The following is a 20813-nucleotide window of genomic DNA, read 5'->3' as shown; positions in this document are numbered from 1 at the left end:
GGTATTAAAATTAAAAGAGAAACCAAGAGAAAGGGTGAGGATTCATTCTATGCAATCTCAAGAATGCTTTATCTATCAACTAAAGTTAACTTCCCAGCTTGGGTCCAGCTCTATTTCATGTAAAATGATCTATTAATTTAATTCCAGGCCTGGAAGAAATACAACCGACAAGATTAATCTGAATGTTAATTTCATGTCTTTCTAGTATCCATGCTTATCAGGTCTGGTCTGAAAAGTCTTGAAAGACAAGCAGAATATAATTCAGTTGGGCCTTCTTTTTACCAGCCTCTGCCATCTGAAGAAAATATAATTACTAGAAGCAGGAAGACACCAAAAGTGGCTAGTTAGTTTAAACCAGCCTTTTAAACTCAATTCCATCCAAGGATTCTCTGTGCCTGCTGCTCTTAAGCCTTTAGTTTTCTGATGGTACTTAGTTTCATCAACAAGAGAAGAGATGGCTAATAAGGTGCTGCATTTCTAATTTTATGCCCTTTTGGCTTTTTTCTTTTTACCTCATGAATTTCTTTCACTCCCAAAGTACACTTTTTTTTTTTTGCTTGAATGCTCTAAAGCAGGAGTGTCAAACTTGCAGTCCGCAGGCCGGATGCGTTATGCGCTGGCCACGCCCATGCACAGTTTAGCAAAGGGGGAAAAAGTCACATTACGTGGCATCGCCATGATGATGTGAGTTTGACACCCCTGCTCTAAAGGTTGTTTGCCGCTTTTTTTTTCATTGACCACTCTTTTTTATTTTGTTCTGAGAGTAATACTTATAAGGTTCATTCGCTTATCACCCCAGAATGACCAAGGGCAGCTGACCTTTGGTATTTCTGCTAATGGGTGACTCTGACAGAAGAAGATAGGAGGGCCAGGAACCCACCAATCCCTGCCCTCAAAACAATATGTGTAATGGCAGCAACACAAATACCTTCATTGCTGAGATGGAGCAAAAGGTAGGCATGGAGATGCAGTGAGAAAGAGCTCACAATTGTATTTTAATAGCATGGACATTATATTAAAAAATTAGGATAAATTACTATTTTTATGGAAGTTTTGTATTTATAAGTATTTGCTATAAAATGAGATCCTAAAATGTTCCATTGCAAATCAGAAAATGATGTCGGTTGTAATTTTTTGTGATGTGCATGGTTTGTCCAGGTATACATAATTTCTTGTTTTTATTGTTTTAAGTTTTGTAAAATGTCAGTGATCCAGAGTTCTTCTGGGATTAGGTGGTCTTTAAATCTAGCAAAATAAAAAATGGTCATTTATATAAAATTTTACATTTTCCCTGTAAAGTTATATGCTATACAATTCCTATATTACTTCCAAACAAAAACTGATAATGATTCTATTTTTAATGCCTTGGTTTATAGATGTTTATGGTTGTTTTATAATCTAAACCAACATATGGCAGTTATACATCAGTATCATACTTTCAGCTTGTGTTTGAATTAAGTTGCATTCAAATTAATTCAGTATAGCTTGCAATGTATAAAATGAAGTACATGCCATCACTCATACTTTTTCTGCCTTGTGTAACGTTCGTTTAATAGATTTCTAAGAAGGAGTTATAATATAATTGACTTACATCACTAAGTTGATTATTGACTTTTCGGGCAAGAATATTGGCATGAGGATCTGGAATACTAGCCCACTGATGGAGATGGACACGATAATCAACTTCACTGATTTTCTTCTGTGTTTTCTTAGCTGTCACAATGCCCACCATGTCTGGTGCAATATGGATTTTAGCCTTGTTCTTTTCATAGACGTCTCTGTATAAACGCTAGGAAATTCAGACAGAAAACTTAGTTAATAGTATACTAACAAGCTTCCCAACTAAATAGGATCTGTGATAATTTTCTAAAGAGTTGAATACTATGATTAGAATAAATGTAAGCAAATGCTTATTGATTTATTTTGGAACGTAATAGTGCTCTAATCATGCTAAAATAGTTTTACAAAAATACAATGACTAGGAATCACTGAATATTTAATATAACTACAGCAATATAATACATGTAAGCCTTGGCTGGCCTAAAATATCTTGGCAACGTAAGTTTCTCTCTAAATCCAAAGGAATCAAGGCTTGTAATTTTTGTGTTTGACATCTCACCACTTGGAGAAGTAGGAAATGTTTAATAATATAGGTTTTTTTAAAATATCTTACATCAATGTTTAGCTTGCCAACTCGTAAGCATCTTGCAGTGTTGGGATCATCCTGGACACTTCTAGGTATAGTGTAGAGAGCTTTGAATTTATCATACTCTTCCCGATATTTCACCTAATGGCAAAGAAAAGAAAAATAAACCACACAGGAACTATGCCTTATTTCTAAAGCAGATTTATAAATGCATTGTTAGGTCTACTTACAATACTGGCATTATATTTCAGCTGCCTAGCACGAACGAAAGGCACGGCATCAGGAGGCAATTTATAAGTGATGGACTTGATTTTCTCCCACAGTTTCTTGTATACATTCTGAAGAAAGAAGAAACAGTTATATCTATATTTGAGACAAAATCTATGAAACAGCAGTGTAAAACAGGTAGTCCTCAACTTACAGCCATGTTTATATTTTAAACTTTATGTCATACAGTGTGCCTTATTTTAATTGTAATGCTTCAGACACGAATAAACCAACTTACAACAACCATTCGCTCAGTGATCATTTAAAGTTACAATGGCACTGAAAAAAGGGGACGTGATCATTTTTCACACTTACATCCGTTGTAGCATACCCACGGTCACATGATCAAAATTTGAATGCTTGGCAATTGGCGTGTATTTATAACAGTTGCAGTGGCCTGGGGTCATGTGATCCCCTTTTGTGACCTTCTGACAATGTTCAGTGGGGAAGCTCGGTTCACTTGCCAACCCTGCTACTAACTGAACTGCAGTGATTCACTTAACAACTGTGGCAAGGAAGGTCTGAAATGGCAAAACTGACTACTGTGATTACAGAAAAGAACATAAATATTTTTGATCCCACATGGAAACCGCTTCTGAATTTCATACTTGATGTGGAAAAGAATGTAATTTTGACTTTGGGTTTTATAGATTAGGGTTTTATAGATTAGATTGATAGCTCTTTACAGAAATGATTTGTTCAGATTATGATGGAAAAACAAAAAGCTGTGATTTGATGCTAATGCCTTATTGTACTGCAACAGAGAGAGTCGGAAGTCAATGCTTCTCTTTCTTTTCTTTTCCTTACCTTTCCTCACTTCTCTTTCCCCTTCTCCTCATTGCTCTTTTATTTACTTTTGTATTTTGTACTTTATAATACTTAATAACTTAATAAAAATGTTTGACATAAGAAAGGTCATAAAATGGGGCAAAAAAACTCAATGACTGTCTTGCTTACCAAGAGAAATTTTGGTTCACTTGTGGTCAAGGAATACTTGTAAAAGTAGCACAGTACATAGCCGTGATGATGAACATGTGTTCTGGCATATGTACCAGAAGTGGCATGCATTGCATTATGGGTGTTGGCTGGGATGGGATTCAAATTTTTTAACAACCGGTTCTGTGGGTGTGGCTTAGTTGGTGGGTGTGGCTTGGTGGTCATATTATTGGCTGGGTGTGGCCAACTCAATATCACTCATATTGAGGCATGCATCTCCTCGCCTGGCCTCCCATGACTGTGGGGATGCTGCAACAGTCGTAAGTGTGAAAAATGGTCATAAGTCACTTTATTCAGTGCCATTGTAACTTTGAATGGTTGCTCCACACAAGCAAAGTACCAGCAAAGGAGGCGAAAAAACTCCAGAGAAGTTCCAGAGACAGGAAGTCTAGTCCTGCCAAGAATGTAATAAGGGTTAATGGAGAGGCAGTTTCTGTAAGCAACACCAGAATGTTTCCTTCCTGCCTTCCTTACAGGATTAGGCCAGTTATTTCTTCTAACAACCAGTTCTCCAAACTGCTTAGAATGTTAACAACCGGGTGCAAACTGGTAGAATCCCACCCCTGGGTGTAGGCAGCATGCACTTTCAGCACACAACAACAAAAAGGTTAGCGACTTCCGGTTTGCAACCTTTCGGCGGTGGCAGGGATTCGCGACCGCGCGATCCCTGCTGCGTTCACCGTCAAGGTTCCCCCGATCCATTTGGATCTGGGGGATATAGCTGCCCCGTAGAGGCAGCTGAAGACAGGGGGATCCGGCAAGGGGTTTGGGGGTGTCGCAAACCCCCTCCCCAGCCGGCTAAACCCCTTTTCCCGAGGCGGAGGAACGGCGGTCAGCAATGGCCGCCACGAAGAAAGCTGCAGCCGGACAAGCAGGTGCAGGAGGGAGGAAGCTGAAAGAAAAGTGAAAGTTGATTCTAACCGGGACAAGACGGGAGAAAATGACCTGGAATCTTGAAGGCTGCTAAGTATATATTGTTCCCTGTGAGAGTTTTAAGCTGTGAATATTCTAAAGGGGAAAGTTTTTCTTTGTTCTACTCTCCTTCCTAAAGTGACAGCGGAAAAAAAACAAAAACCTTTTTGGCTGTGAGTGGGAAGGGAGAGTGAAAAAAAGAATTAGAGCAAAATTTGAAAATAAGGAGAAGATTGCCTAGAATTACAAAGAGTTTAAAAACTTCCAAAAATATATTTGAAAAGGATTTGTGATTACTTTAACCCCAGAAAGAGAAAGTGAAGAAGAAGAAGGTATCTAAAAGAAATAGTCTGTTTGGATTGTTTGGTGACTTTGGAACCTTTGGAAATTACTTCTGATTAAATCATCTGGGTGGTTGTTTGGAAAAACTTTTTCTCTACACAATGGCATCATCTATGGATGAATTGGAACTTATATATCAAAAATTTGAAAGAGAAAAACAAGGAGGGGAAGATGGTCTTGACACTATTTTTCAATACTTGGAAATGGCGGTTTATATTTATGTGAAGCAGAACGAGGATGATGGGGACAAAGAAGAAGGAGATGCCATGTTTGATGAACAAATTACTTTGACTGGAGAAGAGAAAAAGCAAGAGAAAAAGGGAAAAAGGTCTTTAAGATCTGGAAAAATAGCCCCAAAAGAGAAGAATAAGGTGAAAAGGGGATATTATGTTAAGAAACAACAGAAAGGGGGAAAGCAGAATAAAAGGAAGGTGGAGAAACAAGGGGTTAAAGAGGATAAGGAGAAGAAGGAACAAGAAAGAAAGGAAGGGATGAGAAGTCCTAATGGTGGGGAGCAAGATGTTAAGAAGCAATTTTTTTTTAGAGATAATGGATAAGCTTTATGGTGAAAGGGATTCTAGAAAGGTACATAAGACTGTATTTTTTATACTTGTATTTAGAAGTAAACATAGAAAATTAGAAACAATATGTAATCTAAAATGTGATAAAATATTTAACATAAATTAGTGAAATTTTTGGTTAAGAAAAGGGAGTACTGTAACAAAACATAATTCAAGATTGTGATGTGTGGGGGGGGGGTAATAATATTTGAAAAGCATAAGTGTTCCCACAAAGGCATGATATTTAATTGAAATGGATAAAATGTTTAAGATATAAATGATTGTTAATATTAATGATTAGAATATGGTATACTAGCGAAATTTTTTGTGAAATGAGAATTGAAGTAGAAGAAGGAGGTACTTTTTAATGAAATAATGAGTTATAATTTATGATGAGGGATATAATATATAATTATGGAAAATAGGGCTCCCATAAAAGTATGTGATTTAATTGAAAAGTAATGATTTAAATGTTTAAGATATGAATGAATATTAATACTAATGAATAGATTTGTATTATTTTTGATAATATAGTATAATTTTAGAATGTACCAGACAGAATCCCAATATATGTTATGTGTTTTATATCAAGTATTATGAATGTAGGGGAAAGAGATAAAGGCATCATACTCCATATAGTGTGCAGGAGAAGTTTTTTCTTTTTTTTAAAGAAGGAAAATAAAGGGCTGGCTGGAATAGAACAGACAAAGAATAATAAATATTATGATATGAATTGAAAGGAGATAAATAAAATAAAATAAAATAAAATTGAGAAAATTTAAAGGAGAGGAGAAGACATATAGAAAACTGAAAATGTTAATAAGATATGAAATGGTATGTAAAATGAATATGAATTTGAATTTGTGTCTGCACCAAGAGTTTTAACCCGGGACTAATCAACTTTCAGATAAGAGATTTTTTATGCTTTTATGTTTTGTTTTATGTATTGTTTGTCTTGAAAATAAAACTTGTTTAAAAAAAAAAAGGTTAGCCATCACTGGTATATAGAATACCTTTTGCTTTTTGTATAGAACAAACATTTGGATCCTCTTTAGCATTCTTGCCAATGATGGCACAAAGGAAAATTTGTCAGTGATTAACATACAACTCCATATCAATCTTATACAGGATGTAACCCAGAACTACGGTACATATTCCTTCACACATAACTTTATCTCCTCATAATCCTCTTGAGTTGGTTGGAAATGAAAGGAATACCATCCCCACTCCGTCCTAAATAAGCCAGACTAAGCAGGAAAAGAAGTCAATACTAAATAATCCACACACACTTTGGCTGTTATATATTGGTATAAGAAGTTATCAGAGCAGCTGTAAGCCAAAATCAGTTTTCCTTAAATGTGCACAAAAAGTAATTTCAAGAGACTTCTGAACTTGGCAAAATTTGAGCCATTTCATATTCATGAGCATGCATGCTGCTTGATATACCGTCTAAAGTATGCTATCATAACTCCAGAATAGCATTAAAAAGAAAAATACTCACATTACTGAAGAGGTGCTTGAGATTCTGGATCCTATCATGATCTGCTGTTTTCAATACTGTGGTATATTTGTCCTTTGTTTTATGGTAGTGTTCTTTATATCTCAGCTGCAATAAAAGTGAGTTACAGTCATTCAATCTCTCCATACAAATTACAGAAAAAAGAAAATAAGGAATAAATCTAAGCAAAGAACGAGAATGACTCACCTCACTAGCATTGTGACCACTCTGAACGGCAGTTACATAAACTGGAGTGTCCATAACCACGCCATAGTTCGGTAAATTGTCCTTCCCTTGTTTTGTGTATTTCAGCTGTAAAATCAAGGCAAAAAAAGGCAGTTGGGCTTAGCTCTTTAGTAATAATGTGCACAGTCTATGAGATTATATTTTTGAAGTCTGAGTATTATGGAGTCTCTCTAATACAGAGCAGTTGATAGCTTTAAAAAAATATTGCAGAGCTATATTTCTACTAAAGCCCTTTTTGGTTTAGAAAAATTAGAAAGGTTTGCTTTGTTCCCAGAAAGTGAGACACTATCCTTGCATTTATTTATGCCTGTATTTTTTTTTCCACAAGGGAAAGTAATTCTATAAATAAAGATGCCTTAACTTGGCTGTGCATAGCAAGCATAGCAAGCCACGACTGTAAGCAAATCATGTTGTCTGATTCACACAAAACATTAAATGAAGTGAATCAGGCAGTAAAAGAGTTGCCATTCAGATCATCCCAAAGGTGCTTTTCCAAAAGGCAATTGGACTTTCTTGGGGGTTTTTTTCCTTGAAAATATTTCACTTCTCTTCCAAGAAGCTTCTTCAATTATAATTAACAGTGGGAAATGGAAGGACTTATATTCCTTGCAGTCATCTGGGTATTAGCACTCTGTGGGTCATTGAGGCCACTTGGGAGTTGATCTGTATCCTCAGAGACACCTGAATCAGAGTGCAAAATGATTCATTCTGGTTCACAGCAGCTTTCCTGCATTAAAAAAAACACAAATGACTGTTTCCTAACTGTACTACCTAATGTTCCTCAGTGGATCTATGGATGAGCCCTAGTGATGCATGGCTGAACTGGTTAACTAAATATGCCTCCCAGATGTAGTTCATGCTTCTTCTTACTTGACTCTGAAGGTCATAGGACTTCTTGGCATGCAGGATTTGAGGAGTGTCCCACACGTAGCATCCAATTCCCTTCAGCCATGTCAAATCATCTTTGTATATCACCTATAGTTAAAGAGAAAATAATAAGGAAAACATCAAACTTCTCTTATCATCCCTTGCATATCATACTGATATCTTCAATCATCCTACAGTTTGATTCCAGGGCAAATTTTACAAAAGAAGGAACATCAAAAACATTGGATTTGAATTATCGTATGCAAATCTCAACATAGAGCGTGTTGAATGTCTTTCTGAGCTTCTTCTTGATATCATTCCTACTTCTTTTTTTTTTTAAAAAAAAAATCAATTTTAGTCATTATATCAGGTTACATTGTGGAGGATTTAAAACAGAGATGTAGTGGGTTTCAAAGCATTGCTGAATAAGTCTGCAGCATTCCCCCTATTTGGCTATATCAATTTAGGATCTTTATCACTTTCAGTTTAAGGCAGTCTTTATTTTGGGGACAATTAGCACTATCCAATAAAAGTCTGTGGAGATTCTCAGTCATCCTGGTCGTGGTTGTCCCAAAGATGCTTTTTCAGGAGGCAACTGGACGTTCTAGTTTTTTCTTTGAAGTCATTTCACTTCCCATCCAAGAAGCTTCTTCAGCTCTGACTGGATGGTGGGGAATGGGAGGAGTTATATTCTTTGCAGACAGCTGGTCATTTGTATTCTTTTGGAGTTGTTGGTAGGCCACTTGGAGGTTTGTCTGTGTCCTCAGGACCACCTGTGTAGTGCCAAATGGGTATGGAGCAGAGGTGGTATTCAGCAGGTTCTGACCAGTTCTGGAGAACCAGTAGTGGAAATTTTGAGTAGTTCAGAGAACCGGCAAATACCACCTCTGACTGGAGATTTTACAGTATCCTTCCCCCGCCATGCCGACCAAGCCACACCCACAGAAACGGTAGTAAAAAAATTTGAATCCCACCACTGGTATGGAGCCCTCTTGAAACTGCTGAAAGGAGTATGTTGTGGAGCTGTGCTTTCTGCAGGATGTTTTTTCTGCACAGAAGGAACACAGGGCAGAGAAAAACATCCCGCAGAAAGCACAGCTCCACAACACAGTCCTTTCAACAGTTCCAAGAAGGCTCCACACCCATTTGCACCATTTAACTGACCCCGAGGACACATACAAAACTCCAAGTGGCCTCAACAACTCTCTAAAAAGGATGCAAATGTCCAGCTATCTGCAAGGAATATAAATCCTTCCATTCCCCACCATCCAGTCAGAGCTGAAGAAGATTCTTGGATGAGGTGCAAAACGTCTTCTAAGAAAAACAAAGAAAATCCAGTTGCCTCCTGAAAAAGCACCTTTGGGATATCCAATGAAAGCCCATGAAGATCATAGTTGTACTGTACTATGCCAGCATATAAAGCAAAAGCTCTGGATTATGTTGAAAAGCTTGACTACCGATTTGCAATAAATGAAGCATTTCTCAGGCACCGTGAGACCAAACTGTTACCTACATCACTCAAAATCTCCTGAGCCTTTCTAGCCATCACCACATCATTCTCTTCAGGGGAACAGTTCCATTGGTGTAGGTAGGTTCGGTATTCAAGGTCACTGAGGATATACTGACACTTCTTAGCCAGCACATGGTTGATCATGTCACTTGGGATATGAATATGTGCCTTGGTGTCTTCATAATTTTTCCTGTAGGCCAACTGGAAAACAAGATAGAAGTGGAAAATATTAGTAAAATAAAGAGTTTCTGGGCTCTGGGCTCCATCAAAAAACAAACAGCGTGTAACAATCTGTTGCCAAAGTCAGATTCAGAATTGTTCTGAAGAAATGAGCAGCACGGTTCGCACAACATCAGCCTCATCCCCAATCATCAGACATGTTTTCCTCTCTTTATATTACAGGTAGTCCTCCACTTACAACAGTTCATTTAGTGACCGTTCAAAGTTACAGTGGCCCTGGAAAATGTGATTTATGACTGGTTTTCAGAGTTTTTCATTGTAGATTTGCAACTACAGCCTGGGTTTTGCTTATCTCTTCAAGGTTATTTCTGCTAGCTCTGGTATGCAGCAGCCTCTGGTTGCCTAGCTACAAGGGGGTTGGGCTGCACAGTTTGTTTCAAGTTGCTGTTTTCACGTGCTTTGCCTCAGAGCTTGCCTGGAATTTCTTGCTTTCAGTTCGTTCCTAATAAAAGTACTCAGTAAAAGCCTCTAAATCTATGGAGCTGAGGATTTTTCTTTCCTAGGAAATGGACAGAGGCAGACCTGGCAACTGCAGTGATTCACTTAACAACTCTGTCAAGAAAGGTCGTAAAATTGGACAAAACTCACTTAACAACAGAAATTTTGGACTCAATTGTGGTCATAAATTGAGGACTACCTGTATTTAGCTTCCTTGCTATGACACCATTCAAGAAAAGCCACAAATAATTCCTTACCGCACTCCGCATTTTTTGGAAAGCAAGACAATGGAGCACACTTGGAAAGTCTTTTTTATGTTTCCCCGCCAGATAATGGCCCTTTAGCTTCTCATATGTTGTTTTATATTTGAGCTGAAAAGGACGAATAAACAAAGTGTTAGGTGTATATTTCCCCCCAAAAAAAAATCCCACAAAAGGAATAATAAAAAGAAAACTAATACAGACCTGACTGTTAATATAATCGGCATGTTTGGCACCAACAATTGGGATGTAGTCTGGAGGCAAAGTGTAACCATAAGCCTTGTTTGATTCCCAAGCATCCTTGTAGATGTACTAGAAGGGACCAAAATGGCAGATTAGATTTAATGAAGTAAGTTTAAAAGAGTCAAAATGCAAGTGCCTTTAAAGCTGCGGGGGGAGTGTCCTTTTATCCTGGCTTAAGAATTCTGGGAGTTGAAGTCCACAAGTCATAAAGGGTCCATCCTTTCCCAGCTTTGCCTTAAAGCAAGAGCAGGATCCTTTCCCCAGTCTGAAACGCACAGATAATGCAAAATGGGTGGTTGCCCCACATTTTGTTTAATTCTCTGTCTTTAGTGGGAATATTATTTCTATCTCTTCCTACTTCTCCTTTTCTCACTCTCTGATATACTGCCGCTTATCTTACAATTATGCACAGGTAGTCCTTGACTTACAACAGTTTGTTTAGTGACCGTTCAAAGTTTCAAGGGCACCGAAAAAAAGTGATTTATGATGTAAGTTTTTCACACTTACGAACGTTGCAGCATCCTCACGGTCACAAGTTCAAAATTCAGGACGCTTGACAACCGACTCCTATTTATGACAGTTGCAGTGTCCTGGGGTCACGTGATCACCTTTTTCTACCTTCTGACAGGCAACATCCACGGGGAAGCCGGATTCATTAACAGTAGCATTACCAACTTAACAATTGCAACAGTTCACTAAACAACTGTGGCAAGAAAGGTTGTAAAATGGGGCAAAACTCATTTAACACAAATGTCTCACTTAGCAATGGAAACCTTGGGCTCAATTGTGGTAGTAAGTCAAGGACTACCTGTTCCCTTAGAATGGCAGGAATTTTCTTCCATTATTGAAGAGGAATCCAAAAGTTGTATAAAAACAAGTACAGGAGCCACAGTGGGTCCAGAGTCTCAATGTATTCTCTCCTACTTAAAAAGGCAGATCTGTATGCCTATAGGCAAATCCATTCTTTCATTTGGTGGGGGGGAAGTACTGTATAATATAAAGTTTTCTTCAAGAGAAATTCCTCTGTGAAGTCTTCGTTCGTGACTAAATTGATTTCCTTTGACTGATCTGTCAACAACTCTATTGTAGAGCTTGTTTTCTCTATCTTTGGCCTATAGATTCTTTAGATCTATCACGATTAATAATCTATTTGAAAGGCCATAGCTAGATAATCATTTGAAGAAGGAAAAGGCACCCAGCAATATACTTGCACAGTTAACATGAACAAAATTTATTCCAGCCCATTAAAAAAAATGTATTACCCATTGATTTTATCTCAACTGTAAATTTAAATTGTATCAATGAATAATATTCAGTACTTTAAATTACTGTGAATGTAATTGCTGGTTCAGAATTAAAACACAGTGTGGGATACAGGATTCAGGGAAAAGTGAAGTTCCAACAGGCATTTGCATCAAAAATACAGTATGCTTCCCCAGATTAAATGTCTTCCTAGCAATACAAGAGATCTTGAATTTACATGATATGAAATACAAGATAACTTACATCGCTGTAGAGTTTTACCATCTGTCTGGAATGACTCAAGGCTGGTGTGTCATCAGAACCGATGTAGTGGCCTTTTTGAAGGTTAAAGGTTTCTTTGTATTTCACCTAAACAAAAAAAATGAAAGGCAAGGCGGAAATTTCAGGCTTCAGGTTGAGTTTAAGGTTAACTTGATAAGTTGACTGCCTAGAATGATAAACCATTTTAGAGCAATATAGAAAATTTGTTCTAATTTTTAGGAATTTATAAAGTATTATCACTTCTTTATATAGAATAGAAGAGAATAACAGAGTTGGAAGGGACCTTGGAGGTCTTCTAGTCCAACCCCCTGCTCAGGCAGGAAACCCTATACCATTTCAGACAAATGGTTATCCAACATATTTTTTAAAACTTCCAGTGTTGGAGCATTCACAACTTCTGGAGGCCAGTTGTTCCACTGATTAATTGTTCTAACTGTCAGGAAATTTCTCCTTAATTCTAAGTTGCTTCTCTTCTTGACTAGTTTCCACCCATTGCTTCTTGCTCTGCCCTCAGGTGCTTTGGAGAATAGCTTGATGTCCTCTTCTTTGTGGCAGCCCCTGAGATATTGGGATACTGCTATTATGTCTCCCATAGTCCTTCTTTTCATTAAACTAGACATACCCAGTTCCTGTGTGTATTTCTTTTCTGAATGAAAGACACTAAAGCTATATAGACCAAACTGTTGCTAGGAATTCTGTCATTAACACAGACTTCACACAGCTATTTTGGCCCTAAATATGGATTAAAAATTTAAAAGCATTGTAGAGCATTCATGCTATATATAACTCCCATAATACTGAAGGTTTTAATAAAAATAACATTGCATTATAGAATAGTATATTAATTTAACCCTCAATCTACTGAATAATTAACATTACTGTAGATACAATGATCAAGCAAAACAACGACAAACTTATAATATGGCATCTTAAAATATATATTCTCTCACACAGGGACACACATATATTGACACTTCCTGCAGCCATCTTGTTTTAAAGAATGCTTACGTCACTCTGCATGATCGAGTTTGTCTTTGCCAAAACCACATCTGGAGTGTCTTCAACGGATGTGAAATGGTCAAAATTATCAATGGCTTCCTTTGTGTAGATTCTCTGTAGAAAAGCATGACATAATCATAATTATCTTCTGCGGAAAGTCTAGAATGCTGCTATGAGTATACAAAACAATAATTTACCTTGTTTATTAAATCCTGAGCATTCTTTACTCTCCGATGATCCACCGAATCTAATGGAATCCAACCACAGCCACGGAGCCATTCAAGATCAGATTTATAAAGGTTCTGTAAACATTAATAAACCATAAGTACAGTTTACATATATATATATATATATATACATGAATATGTACCTGATTTATTTTCCTAGATCTTTCTCTTAGATATACTTTCCTATCTAGCATGTAAAAAAATTAACTTTGGTAAAACTGGAGTTGGGTGGCTATAACAAATCTGAATAAATAATAGAAAGGTGAAAAAAGTAATAATATTAATAATAATATTACTTACGTCACTTTGAAGGTCATAGGCTTTCTTTGCCTGGATGCAGTCATTTTGGTCAGGGTGACATGTCCATTCATGAAGGTAATGACGATATGGAATTTCACTGACAATGTGCTGGCAATCTCTGGCTGCAATCACAGAGCGTATATCTGGGGGTATGTGAATGTGGGACTTTGTTTTGTGATAGGATTCTTTGTACAACCTGTCATTCTGAATCTTGCCAGCATGCTCAAACCACACCAGTTTTGGATCCTCTCTCATATTATTGACTCCAACATAGTGGCCTCTTTGGATGACATAATCCGCCTTATATTTTAGCTAAAAGGGAGAAAAGACATAAGTGTAAATATCAGCCTTGAATCTTTTCTTCCTTTTTACTGTCCTCAGTTTCTGGAAAGATTAAGAAAAATATGGGTGCAATTGCATAACTTACAAAGAACATGGGTCCCTGAAATGATAAACCTGACTGGGTCATTGTGATCAGAAATTGGATGGGCTTTGATAGGCTTTGCAATATTATGAAGGATGAGCATGGCAAATATTTGAAATCTGTGAGATTTTTGAAAGGTAGAAAGATTTTACCTCACTTTGGACATTATCAGAATGCTTGGCATGACGAAATGGCACGCTGTTAGGAGGCAAACTGTAGCCAGTAGCTTTATGTTTCTCCCAGCTGTCCTTGTACAGATGCTGCAAAAAAGAGCGGTAAAAAGGTAATATTTTCTGAAATACTATAATTCTTTCTAGTTCTAATAAAAACGCACCCAGATTAAACTTCAGATTAAAAATAACTGTTTAAGCAAATTGTTCCATGTCATGGAAATGTTTCCCTTGGACCTTTTTTTTCTCCATAAACTCACTGTCTCTTGTCTCTTCAAAATAATTAAACTGTATTTCAATATTTCAAATATAACTAATTATTTAAAAATGCCATATTCAGAGATACGCAAGTGGTCAATTTTAGCACCATCAAGATTAATTGATAGCGAATCTACAGGATTTCAGATGGAGGTCTGTCTCTGGAGATCCCACAGATTGGGTCCTGAACCTTTTACACACCACACACACATACACACACACACTCCTGTGTTGAGTCACTGAGCTATATCTCTTTCCCTTTGAAGTTCTCTATTAGTGTAGCTTGGTTATATATGACAGCCTTCAAAACAATTTCTAGAGTGCTGTCCCTTACTGAGGTTATTCAGGAGAGACTGGGCATACTATAGATCTGGGTTTGGATCAATGAGTTCATCTTGAAAATTCTCAAAGTCCTCTCTAACTGTGATTCTGTGTTTGTAGGAGCAATGTTACACAGATGTAGTCACAGAGAAATGTTCATGTTTTGACTTGTTAAGATTGTTCATGGCCGTGAGTTTGTTTCTGTGTTCAATTAAAACTGGAACATTCACTCCCATCTGAGCACACCTGCAGATAAGGTCATCTCCAGAACTTAAGTTCCTTCACATACATGGAATGAATGGAATTTTTCTCATTGGTAGTAAATAGAATTATGGAACAACTTTTCCAGAAGCATGGAATTGAATCATGATAAATTCCTTAAAGAAATGGCACACTAAAATGAGACTGGTTAAAGAGAAACTTGGCGGAAAGAGTAGGTGGTTTTTATTCTGTCATTATATTTCTTAACAATCACTTAATTGTCTTATTTGGCCTGGAGCTGACATCTGTGCATAGTTTCTGTTGCTGTAATCACAAAGTTTGCAAAAATACAGGAAACTTTCTCTTTCACTGAAGGGGAAGAAATGCTGAATAAATAAATGCAGAAGAAGATAGGAAACTTGCAGGGAGAGAAAAGGAATGGAATTCTGAGCAGGGGATGTCATTGCAGAGTCACTACAACATTTTGTTGTAGCTTTTGAGTTAAAAGAACTTGTGAACTGCCAAAATACCAGGTCCTAGTATGAGCATATATGAGAATATCCAAAGGGTTCATAAATAAAGAGAAAAAAGAGGGGTGTATACAAATGGAAGCAACTAAAACAGTCCAATGAAAGCACAATGGGTCAATGGTGATAAGTAAATGTGTTTTGCAGTCAATAGAGTGGAAAACTGTGGGAGAGGAAGATAGAATAGAAATCTCTTGAAATCAGCCTGGCTGCGTGAAACCTCCAGAAAGAGACCTGTATATTTATATCTTTATTTTCTTTGACTATAGTTTTTCACCAACTATCCCATCAGGACTCATGATTTAAAGATATAAAATTATTCTGAATTTTCTATTTACTATTATTCTTGGGAGGAAACTCCATACCTCATTAAGAATCCTAGCTGCTTTTTTAACTGCTTGCAACCGAGGTGTATCTGTTAGTGTATAAATGGCCTTGATATTATTCCATTCCTGGTGGTATTTAACCTGGAAACAAATAGAGTTAACAATAGAGTTATTACAGATCTAAGTTACAGTTGTACAAATTGCATCTTAAGCAGACCATCTGATGCTCTTTAAATGCTTTGGCTTTCAATTCACATCAGCCTCATCCAACATAGCAATGGAAGGTAAGTCTCCAGATATCTGGAACAAATCCAGCTGACTCTGTTTCTGATTTATATTTGTGGATACTGGTCTGCCTTTTCATTTTTGTGAATAAGAAAAATAAGAATAGACAGAGAACAAGAATATAACCTCTAATTCAGAAACACACACAGTGTATACTTATTTGCATAATACATGCCTTTCTGCAAAAAATATATATGGAGAAACAGAAAAGCTTATTGGCTAGATCAGAGTTAAGATACATTAAATTCAGCCTTTTAAGCTGTTAGAAACTATCATGGTTGGCCTGCCTTCCTGCTCTTGCAAATCCCTAGGTATTGTTACTGTGATATGTAAATATAGTTAGGGTGTGCTGAAATGCCATTAATTTTATGCACTTCACAAGAGGAAAAAAGACACACACGGATTTAGTCTTGCCTTCAAGACATTATGTATTTCTACTTTATTCATTGTTTAATGAAATCTTTTATGTAACCATAGGTTTGATTTATTACTTGATCTCATAATTTAATTATTTATTAGGTAAAATCAGTTTGGTGTAATAGATAAGGTGCAAGTCTAGAAAACAGGAGCCTGAGAGCCGTAGCCCCACCCTTAGACATGAAAGATAACAGGGTGACTTTGGCTCAATCATCATGAGATTGTGAGTTCTAGTTCCACCTTAGGCATCCAACCTGGCTGGCTGACTTTGATCTCCCTCTCTCAGCCCAACTCATCTCACAGGGGTGTTGTTATTGTAGAGGATTAGATATGTTCTCTGCCTTGAGTTATTTATAAAATAATACAGGCAAGTCAAAATAAACAGTTAATTAAAGAATAAAATCAAAGCAGTTGCTGTGGCAAGGGGAAGGGTTGGAAGCATCTTTTCAAAGCAATCCTGTCAGCCCAATCATGAGGTGTTTGGACCTATGCTAATCCCCCACAGTGCAACATGGCTGAGAATAATCAATACTTTGCACTTAAACGCAAAGGAGACATTCCTTAGTTTGCTTTATAAAGGATTTACTGATGGTAGGAGACAGTAGGATTAAAGTTTAAATATGCTATAGTAGAGGAAAATAATTGACATAGTTGTTGTGAAAATGTCATTTTCCGACTGCCACAGTTCACAAGATTCATTAAGCTGGTGAGCTCTGCTGGAGTTATCTAGTGATTTGTTCACAATATATCGCTTCCTTTTCCAAGATTTATTCCTTTTATCCTAAGAGATAAATGTAGGTGGACTGAAACAAAAAGTCAATACTTACATCGCTAAGTATTTCTCCACCTTGTTTGGCTGTGATATAATCAACCCTGTCAGCCACCGGAGTAAATGGCAGTCTATCAGCTTTGGTACGATATAACCTCTGTAAAAAGAGAAAGGAATACAGAGGTAAGGCAAATAACAAAAATAAATAGTCATGCAAGAAAGAAAGACAGGAGGAAAATACAGGTAGTCCTCAAGTTACAACCACAATTGAGCCAAAGTTTGTTGCTAAGTGAGAATTTTGTTAATTGAGTTTTGCCCCATATTACGACTTTTCTTGCCACAGTTGTTAAATGAATCACTGCAGTTCTTGAATTAGTAACATGGTTGTTAAGTAAATCTGGTTTCCCCATTGACTGTGCTTGTCTGAAGGTCACATGACTCTGGGACACTGCAGCTGTCATAAAGGTAGGTCAAATGTAAATCATGTAAATCAGATGCTGCAACAGTCATAAGTGTGAAAAATGGTCATAAGTAACTTTTTTCAGTGCCATTTAATTTTGAACAGTCACTAAATGAACTGCTGTAAGTCGAGGATTACCTGTATATTAGTCTGCATTGACAGCTACTTTTTTTGCTTTTGCTTTTTTAATAATTCTTCTCCTCAACTATGCTAAAAAAAATAGCAGTGCTATTGCTGTTCAGTTCGGTCTTTGATCTGAAATTTTAATGTTAAATTATTAAATTAATAATTAAATATCTAAAATAGTAATATTTATTTTTTTAATATTTATCTGGTTGCTTTTATTTTATCAGGTTGTAAATCCAATAAATAAATATTAAATTGGATTAAATTAAACCCCAACCTTTCTGTTCCTTTTGAGCCGCGCAACATGGATTTTCTATGTCACATTAAATCAAAATCTGTTTTTTAGTTTAACATTGTGTATGAAATTAGCCAACAATAATGTATCCAATAAATCACAGTAAAATAAACCATAGCTTATTTAATAGTTTTTAGATTATTATTTGGAGACTTTTTCTTTTTTGTATTTATTTTTGTTTGTTTTGTTTTTATTGATGTTGTGTGCTTCCAAGAATTCTGTTTCTTAAGCTGGCCAGACATATATATCTAATAAAGAAATAAAAATCACTCAGTGGATACTCAGTCCATAGGATCCAGCATGCACGAAGGAGAAACAGTTTTGCATGAACTAAAGGCTGCACTGTGAAAAAGCCACATTTTTATAAATGGTTTTTTTTTGTGTGAAACAAGAGAGATTTTTGTAGGAGAAAACCTCTTACCTCGTTAATAAGGGCCTGAGCATGTTTGACATGGTTGACAGAGACAGAATCACTTGGCATCCAGCCAATTCCTCGTAGCCATTCTAGGTCAGATTTATAAACAGCCTGCATAGACAGACAAAATAAAGTTGAGACTATTTACACTTTTTCCAGGAGGCAATTTCTCATTCATTTTAACTGTAAGATAAAAATTTCCCTTCTTTTCTCACAGAGAAGAGCAAATTAATTAGGCATAGCATATAAGGAAAAAAATATTGTATTGTTACAATTTGGATGCTGTTTTAAATGAATCACTTTCTATTATCTTTCCATAGTTTGATAAATATTTTCTTTCACATTCACATTTATACCTGGTGTCGTATTTTACTGGAGATCTAAAATACCTATTTATTTGAAATCAATGATGTTCATTTACACGACTGCATCTGTGGGATTCTGATTGGAAAATGTAATTTTCATTAAAAGAATTATATACATGTTATGGTTCCCATAATAAACATCATGTTTACAGAAGGAAGTTGATTCATACAAAGATGGCTTGTAATAATTGAAGCAACACAAGTACTTCAATTTTGAACAGCAAATAATAATAATCAGCCAAAAGCCAAAGGAAAATGTAAAAAAAAAAAGTCAAAATATAATAGTAATGAACTTTCTACTCACATCACTTTGCAACTCATAGGCTTTCTTGGCTTGGATGACATCATTTTGATCAGGCAAACATATCCATTGATGGAGGTACCGGCGGTAATCAATGTCACTAACCAGTTTCTGGCATTTCTTGGCCAACAAGATGGACAGCATGTCCACTGGGCTATTAAACTTGGTTTTAAACTTCTCAAAATGTTTCTTGTATTCCCTCTCACTCTGCAATTTGGCTACACGCATCGCCAACACTAGCTTGGGGTCATCATGGATGTTCCGGAATCCAACGTGGTGTCCTACTTGCTTACGGTAACCTTCTTTGTACTTGTACTAATTTTAAAGAAAGATACAAATAAAATTTCCATCTGTAATATCATAAATTGTATAGAAATTGCATGATAACAGATAACAGATAATCAGAGTTGGAAGGGACCTTGTAGGTCATCCAACCCCCTGCCCAAGCGGGAGACCCTATATCATTTCTGACAAATGGCAGTCCAATTTCTTCTTGAAAGTCTCAAGTGATGGCGCTCCCACAACTTCCGAGGGTTGATTGTTCTCACTGTCAGAAAGTTTCTCCTTATTTCCAGGTTAAATCTCTCCTTGTTCAGTTTCCATCCATTATTCCTTGTCTGGCCTACAGCCGCTTTAGAAAATAGCTTGACCCCTTCCTCCCTGTGGCAGCCCCTCAAATATTGGAAGACCGCTATCATGTCTCCCCTGGTCCTTCCCTTTACTAAACTAGCCAAGCCCAGTTCCTACAACCGTTCGTTGTATGTTTTAGCCTCCAGTCCCCTAATCATCCTGGTTGCTCTTCTCTTTACTTTTTGAGAGTGACTTGTTTCAGTATCTGCCCTCTAGAACAATACCCCCTAAGAAATTTGTGTGGCTCCCACGTGGATGTTTGAAATACCAACCCTGCTGCAACATATAATGTTGCCCAGTTCTGTGGATCAACACTCAAAATCCATTGGAATTGAATTGTGATTGGGTCTTAACTTTATAAGTTAGATTTAATGACTACCTAGCTCACCATATTATATTGCTTCCAGTACTGTGGACTACAATGCTAATTTAAATATCCGGTAAATGTATGGAACTTCATGTGCCAGAGTCTGTTGCTTGCGCGGTTTATTCACAATAGTTGAACGATGCTTGCAATCTCTTATTTTGCAGTGAATGAAGATATATAAATATTTGATTTCATATATATACCATTTCATATACCATTTACCCTGATGAAGGTCTGGAGTTCACACACACACAAACACACACAAGATAAGAACATATAGTTAACTACTTACATCACTGGCAATTTGTCTTGAGGCTTTGGCAGTTCTGATTGGAATTGCGTCCAACCTGTAATCAATGTATTTCTTTACATCATCCCAAGCGTCCCTATAGAGTTTCTGCAAAAAAAAACAAAAAACAAAAACCCAATTCATTAAAACCCAACAATATTTTCAATAGGCTTTTGCCATATCTGCTTGCTTTGGAAAGTTCCATGTTTTTTTTAGTTTGTAATGTCTTTAATGAATGAAAGTCTCATGTATTTTTTTGAATTACTTTTTCATGAATTAAGGAATACAGGCA

The 20813-nt window shown here is 36.6% G+C and overlaps 1 protein-coding gene across 50 annotated transcripts in view; it reads right to left on the bottom strand.

Annotated features, from left to right (window-relative positions):
• The window catches only part of NEB (nebulin), a 235737-nt gene that overhangs the window by 77731 nt on the left and 137193 nt on the right, over nucleotides 1-20813 (bottom strand). For all 50 annotated transcript variants that reach the window (XM_087949995.1, XM_087949996.1, XM_087949997.1 and 47 more), the window contains exons 114-132: nucleotides 20525-20629; nucleotides 19239-19550; nucleotides 18576-18680; nucleotides 17332-17430; nucleotides 15842-15943; nucleotides 14152-14259; nucleotides 13576-13887; nucleotides 13246-13350; nucleotides 13058-13162; nucleotides 12032-12136; nucleotides 10487-10594; nucleotides 10280-10393; nucleotides 9348-9545; nucleotides 7838-7942; nucleotides 6929-7033; nucleotides 6725-6829; nucleotides 2377-2484; nucleotides 2174-2287; nucleotides 1592-1789 (exon numbers count right to left, since the gene is read on the bottom strand). In XM_087949995.1, the coding sequence (XP_087806121.1) occupies nucleotides 1592-1789; nucleotides 2174-2287; nucleotides 2377-2484; nucleotides 6725-6829; nucleotides 6929-7033; nucleotides 7838-7942; nucleotides 9348-9545; nucleotides 10280-10393; nucleotides 10487-10594; nucleotides 12032-12136; nucleotides 13058-13162; nucleotides 13246-13350; nucleotides 13576-13887; nucleotides 14152-14259; nucleotides 15842-15943; nucleotides 17332-17430; nucleotides 18576-18680; nucleotides 19239-19550; nucleotides 20525-20629 (2613 nt within the window). The remainder of the gene's footprint in view (nucleotides 1-1591; nucleotides 1790-2173; nucleotides 2288-2376; nucleotides 2485-6724; nucleotides 6830-6928; nucleotides 7034-7837; nucleotides 7943-9347; nucleotides 9546-10279; nucleotides 10394-10486; nucleotides 10595-12031; nucleotides 12137-13057; nucleotides 13163-13245; nucleotides 13351-13575; nucleotides 13888-14151; nucleotides 14260-15841; nucleotides 15944-17331; nucleotides 17431-18575; nucleotides 18681-19238; nucleotides 19551-20524; nucleotides 20630-20813) is intronic.

This window comes from Notechis scutatus, chromosome 1 (assembly GCF_049901735.1).
Source record: "Notechis scutatus isolate UNSWTSFEM ecotype Mainland chromosome 1, rNotScu1.2, whole genome shotgun sequence".
In the NCBI taxonomy this organism is placed as follows: Eukaryota; Metazoa; Chordata; class Lepidosauria; order Squamata; family Elapidae; genus Notechis; species Notechis scutatus.
Note: the sequence above shows the minus strand (reverse complement) of the source record. Positions and strands in the feature narration are given on the sequence as shown.